General features: G+C 41.6%; 1 protein-coding gene across 2 annotated transcripts in view; it reads left to right on the forward strand.

The window, feature by feature from the left end:
* Positions 1–6584, forward strand: part of gabrb2b (gamma-aminobutyric acid type A receptor subunit beta2b) — a 55694-nt gene that overhangs the window by 35677 nt on the left and 13433 nt on the right. For both annotated transcript variants that reach the window (XM_014019786.1, XM_014019787.1), the window contains exon 5: positions 810–892. In XM_014019786.1, the coding sequence (XP_013875240.1) occupies positions 810–892 (83 nt within the window). The remainder of the gene's footprint in view (positions 1–809; positions 893–6584) is intronic.

A 6584-nucleotide genomic window follows, 5' to 3' on the forward strand; every position in this document is an offset into this window, starting at 1 on the left:
CACACACACACACACACACACACACACACACACACACACACACACACACACACACACACACACACACACACACAAACTGCATTATAAAACAGATAAACATGAGTCTTTAGTCTGGTTGTTTGTCAATGCCTAGCTGAAGTTATTATTTGAAGTAAATTGTGAAGAGAAAAGAAACCATAAGCCTCAGGGCCCGGCTTTATGTTCCGGTGCTTCCTTGGCTTCAAGCTCTCACTGTTTGTCCAAAATCTCCCTTGAGCCAGCTCTGCAGGGGGRAAATAACAGTCTAGGACATCTGATCATTTCTGGGGGGGTTTCCACATTGCACTGTGAAACTTTAGAGAATAGGCCATCAACCCGTCTATGGGTAGTATAATTTACATATCTTACTTTAGATGGATTTATTTAGTGTATGACAGTTCTGAAACTTGTTAATAAACATCATGACATGCATATGACTTTTGTTAAAAGCAAAGCCTATTTTATGCAGTTTACAATATAAACATAAAACACACAACTAGGTTTATCACTAATACACAGAACATTGAAAAACGTTGCAGCATAATTGGTGTCAAGGGATGTTGAAGAGAGATATAACATTTAAGGATTTCACTAATTTAATTGTTATATGTACTGTCATTACACAAGGTACATGTTCAGAGACTGAACAAAAAAAGTATATTTTAAATAAATATGAAATTTCCCTTAAATCCATAGTTTTAAGGTATTCTCCGGTAGTATATCCAATAATGTTGTTTAATAGTTCAATGCATTTGAGTCCTAAATGTTTTTTTTTGTTGTTTTTTTTCCAGGATCACTACTACAGCTGCCTGTATGATGGACCTAAGAAGGTATCCACTAGATGAGCAAAACTGCACACTTGAGATAGAGAGCTGTAAGTAATTATACTCTTCTTTTATTGTTATTATTGACATATATATGTATTTTAACTATATTCTTCAGCTTATCATAACTGTAAACTGACTTAGAAACAATGTAGTTTATTTAAGTCTCTCTGAAGTGAGTTTCACCAGTTGCAAAGGGACCTTAGCGTCAGGTGAGGCTGCAAATCCCAAGTTTGACTAAAATGTGAATCCAACTGGTATTTTACTGGCTTCTGAGGATTACTAGTTTTCACAATTGCTTAAGTGGGCAACAAGTGTCAAGGAGTCAAGGATTTTTTTTATTGTCATTCCATTTTTTTTTTTTGGTTTGTGGTATGAAATTTGTAGTCAGGTCCCAGATTAAGAATACACAAAATAAAAAATAAAAATGCAATATAATAAAATAATGCACATGTGTGAATAATTTAAAAGAGTAGAGAAGAGCTGAATTAGGTGCAGCTTGAGTTTAGCAGTCTGAAGGGTAGAAGCTGTTTCTCAGCCTGATGGTTTTGTTCTGGATGCTCCTCAGCCCTCTGCCTGAGGGGAGCAGCTGGAATAGATGGGTGGAGTCCATCATAATGTGGAGGGCCCTCCTCCTACATTGTGMTGTGTAGAGGTCCGACATGGYGGGCAGGCTGCTCCCCACAGTCCTCTGTCCAGCCTTAACCAGCCATCATCAAACTAACATTTTTGTTGTCAAGACACAAGGTCTTCTAACATTTTCTAACATATGGCTGATTTGTGTTTTCTGCACTCTTTACAAAATTCTTTCCCGTTTTTGTCTGACCTCAGCAGTGGGAATTGAAGACCAACAAAAAATCTATGTGACGAGAATACAGTATCTGTTCTGTGCTATTGCAGACCTATTCATACTTACTGTATATTGTAACCATTTTTTATTACATACATCTTTTTTATGATTTCATTTTTTACTTAAAGTCATCATTAGATTTTTCATTCTTTTTTGTTGTTTTTGTTGTTTTTTCAAATCACTTCAGTAGAAAAAAGAACTTAATATTAGTTTCTTAATTTCCTCATCATCAGTGATTTTTTTTAGTAAAGAGAAAATAGAGAAAGCGGGAAAAACAAAGATAGAAATAATTAGAAGGATTGAAATAGAGATTAGAAGTATATTAAATATACACCAACAAAACACAGGACCACACACCCAACATCTGTCCGCTCACCTGAAAAATAAATGGATAAATACATGGATGGCGTATATAAATATATACACATGACTATTCATACAGTATATAAAGATAAACATACTGTACATACATGCCTAGATTCATAAATATTGTCAATGTATACACACAGACATACTTTATAAAAACTCAGTGACCAGTCAGAACCCCCCGGATCAGAACACCTGTTTGTGAGCAGTTGTGAACATGCGTGTATATTCAAGAYTTCTCCAATGGAATATTTAATAGTGACTGTGGAGGACCGGAGACCCAACCCTCAAGACACGAGGCAGACATAGGGAGGACCAGAGCCCAAGGGCCCGAGAGGGATCCCGAGCGCAGAGCCCCAAGGGGCACCCGCACGGGAAGATCTGCCCACCCATCTCTCAGATCAGACCATAGGGGAGAACTGGGAGAGTTCCCCCAGCGACCACATTCACAGCCTCCAGGGCCAGCAGCGACAAACTCATGGGCCCCACCGGCACCCGCCATACCGGAGCAGATCCAGGAAAGGGCACAGAGATCCGGGCCCTCAGGTCGCACCCCCCTCCAGACCAAAGCCTGACAGGGCCAGAGGCTCCAGCAGGCAGTCACCAGGCCAGGCCGGCACACACCCCAGCACCCAGCCCCAGACCCCGGGAACCCTCAGCACACCGGCGGCCAGCCTCACACCCCTCAGATAAACCAGCGGGGGGGCAGACTCCAGCATGACAAATACCCAAACATACACAGACACAATCACACCATCCCACCCTCATCCTCACACCCACTCATTCAAAGACATACAAGGATGCCACATTCCACGCATACCGCYGATAAACACTCTATACCCCCAGGTCCAGGACATGCACCCACCCCCTACTGGAGGCAGCACACACCCAAACCCAGGAGGTAGTCGTGGAGAGGAGCAGATAGCCAAGGCCCGGCCCGGGCCGCACCAGGACGCCCGGCCAGCCCCTCGCCACAGTGAAGCTACGCCCATGGCCACCCCACCACACCGCCAACGGTGAAGCGCATCCCCCTAGCCAACCGCCCCCCGGAACCCAGCAGCCACTCCGGCCAGAGTCACCCACAGGAACCAAGAGCCACACCTCAGGAGACCAAACAGCACCAGGGAGGATGGAGATCCAGCCCCGCCCCCAGCAACCGTCGAAGCCCCGAGCCCACCCACAGCCCAGGACCGCACCCGGCGGCCTGCCCTTCTTCAGGACCCCCTCCCCAAATGGCAGTCTAGATTTACCATTCTTAATCACTATTGACCATCATTCCCATATGTCCTCATACACATTTTCATTCAGACAAGGAAGTTTGTATTTAGTTCTCAGTTTGTGCTTTTTAGATGACTGACATCTCCAACATCGTAGCCACTTTTTGATGCTCCTGAAACTTTGACATAATGAATATTATACCCATGAAATCTGATTTGTGAATGAATATTTTATCCATTTATTTTGATCTTTTGTATTATAGCCTCAACACTAGTTCAATTACTTTTAATCACACTATTTAAAGCCAGCAGTTCTTTCATCAGTGTAAAGAGACTTGATAACAATATTGTTTTCTGCTTTCATAGGAAAGTTAATGTGTCAGAAATAAAGCAAATTTCTTAAAAGTTTTAATCATTTTGTGCAAAAGTACCCATGTTAAATGGTGTCATTTAAAATCACAATTGTATTTCTCATATTAACACATACGTACTGTATTTGTCATGTGAGTTTGATGAAATGGGATCTACAGGTTCTATTCAAGCTGCTTTTTTCAACTAATATAATATACTGCAAGCACAAAATTATTCTCACAAACATGTTTTTTTACAACAATTCAGAGCTGTCAGGCTTTTGAGCTTGTTCGTCTGTTATTTTAATAATCATTAAATGTGTATATGTCTGTCTGTGTACATACTGGATTTGTCATTTTGTTTTAAAGTGGTATTGTGCTAGAACAGGTTTGCAGTGTGTAGCGTACAGAAGATTTTTTTTTTTCATTCAACAGTTAAACAACAAGCAATCTTTTTTCACTGTCCCATTTTCCCAAAAGGTATTTTGTGAAAGCTTTGTAAGGTTCACCTCAACATTCTGTTTTCACGGTTTGGAAAAAGTGCAAATGCAAAACAAAAGTATTAGATAAGACATCGCTTTAGAAGTTGGTTGTTTACACTGCTCCGCTCTTTCCCAGGCAGGTCCCTTTGCTCTCACTTTTGTTTGCTGTCTTCTTGTAAAAACTCAATTTTCACATGTGTTTTGGAGCATTTATGATAACAGTCTGGGACTGTCAGTTAGAAATGAAAGCACTTTCACTTTGCAACGCATGATTGCTCCATGTATTACGTTGCAGCTGTTAAGCTGTTGCTTGTCAAACCATCCTCTGGGTTTGGTTGCAAATTTTTTTTATATGTAGGTCTATAAACAAGTTACCCCAAATGGACCCCATTAGAAATTATGCTCCAGGTTGCTCTTAAAGTATATTTTAACATGAACAGTATGACTTTTGACCTTTCCAAAATCTGATTCATGTAAAAATGAAAACATTCACTTAACAGGAACAGCAGCTGTGCACACTTTCAATACATTATCCCAAAATATGGGTCACTCAGCTGTTAGCCACTAAATAATACAGAAAACACTTTTGAACTGATTAGATGGTGAAGATTTAGCAAATGCTTAACTCTGAGTTGAATAAGTTGCTTCTTGCCTTAACAGAAGAACATTGACCTCTTATAATGAAAAACTGCACCCTGAAAGAGGCTGAAACATACCGGTTTTTATTTCTAAAAACAATGTGATGTAACATAAAAGCACACTGATACTGATACAATATATCACTTGGTTGCTTTAAACTTGAATTGAAAATCTCATTTCACAACAGAATCTCTTCTGAGCAATAATMAGATTTTGTGCTCTAACAATTCATAGAGTGTATGGAAACATATAACTTTACTTTGCCATTTGTGCTATCACAGCTCTGTTTAGAAAGTACAAACACCTTTTTGCAGCGCGGYAACAGCTGTAAAACTGTGCCAGACCTGTTTGTTTTTGAGTATATATACGTACTGTTATAGCTTTTGCATGGCTTAAAAAAACATTAAAGCAACAAAGAGATGTGTGCTGCAAACCCATAGTTTGTGTTTTTTTAAACAAATATGGGGAAAATGTATTTCAAAGTAGCTCTATCTGTTTTTTAAGTAATATCAAAACCAATGTTTTATCTGCTTCCAAAATCCTTTTTGCCCATTGAAACAAATCAAAAGGGACATTATTTTATAAGCTTCATAAAAAGGCTCCAAGCCAGATATGGTCAGGGAGATATGCCAAAGTCCCATTGAAATAGCTTTTGTATTGTATTGCTATCTCTCTTTTGATGTTATCATGAACAGTTTCATTTATTTTCATCTGCCAGAACTCTCACACTAAGGAATCCACAAGAAAGTCTTGCAAAGGTTCAGTACATTTTGCTACACCGTTATTGTCTCCAAACAATTATATGCAGATTGTAAAGTCACATGTTGTAATTTGATGTGTTCAATTCAATTAAATTTCAATTCAATTCAATTCAATTCAAATTCAATTCAAAAAATATTTTATTGATCCCAGATGGAAATTAGGTTAACTTTAAAGATAAACTCTATTTTATAAAGATTTGTAATATGTTAGCAATGTTTGTAAATACTGTACATTTATTGTAAGAATGTATCATTTAGGATATTTATGTTTTTAAAAATTTAACTAATATGTGAAGACAATGAGTTATTAAAAATGCATTTCAATATAGATTTTAGATGATCTATGAGGATTGAGCTCAAACATTGCACACACAGCCAGGGTGGCTGCCGGGTTCTGGGGGGTGGACGGCTGGGAGGATGCACTTGGTCGTTGGCGGTGTGGTGGGGTGGTCATGGGTGTGGCTTCTCTGCTGGCTGGGCGTCCTGTTGCGGCCCGGACCGGGCCTTGGCTATCTGCTCCTCTCCACCTCAGAATGATTGGGTCTACCTCCTGGGTTTGGGTGTGTGCTGCCTCCAATAGGGGGTGGGTGCATGTCCTGGACCTGGGGGGTATAGAGTGTTTATCGGGGTATGAGTGGAATGTGGCGTCCTTGCATGTCTTTGATTGAGTGGGKGTGAGGATGAGGGTGGGATGGTGCGATTGTGCATGTTTGGGTATTTGTCAGGCTGCGGTCTGGGCTGCCCCTCCTGCTGGTTTATCTGGGGGCCCGCTGTTACTCGGCCCCCTGGTGGGGTGTGTGGCTGGCTGCTAGCGTACTGGGGGTTCCCGAGGCCTGGGGCTGGGCGCTGGAGTGTGTGCCGGCCTGGCCTGGTGACTGCCTGCTGGGGCTCGGGGCCTCTGACCCTGTCGGGCTTTGGCCTGGAGGGGGTGCGCCCTGGGGGCCTGGACCTCTGTGCCCTTTCCTGGATCTGCTCTGGTATGGCGGGTGCCGGTGGGGCCCATGAGTTTGTCGCTGCTGGCCCCGGGGGCTGTGCGTGTGGTCACTGGGGGGACTCAAACCAGTTCTCCCCTATGGT

This window comes from Austrofundulus limnaeus, unplaced genomic scaffold (genome assembly GCF_001266775.1).
Source record: "Austrofundulus limnaeus strain Quisiro unplaced genomic scaffold, Austrofundulus_limnaeus-1.0 Scaffold231, whole genome shotgun sequence".
In the NCBI taxonomy this organism is placed as follows: Eukaryota; Metazoa; Chordata; class Actinopteri; order Cyprinodontiformes; family Rivulidae; genus Austrofundulus; species Austrofundulus limnaeus.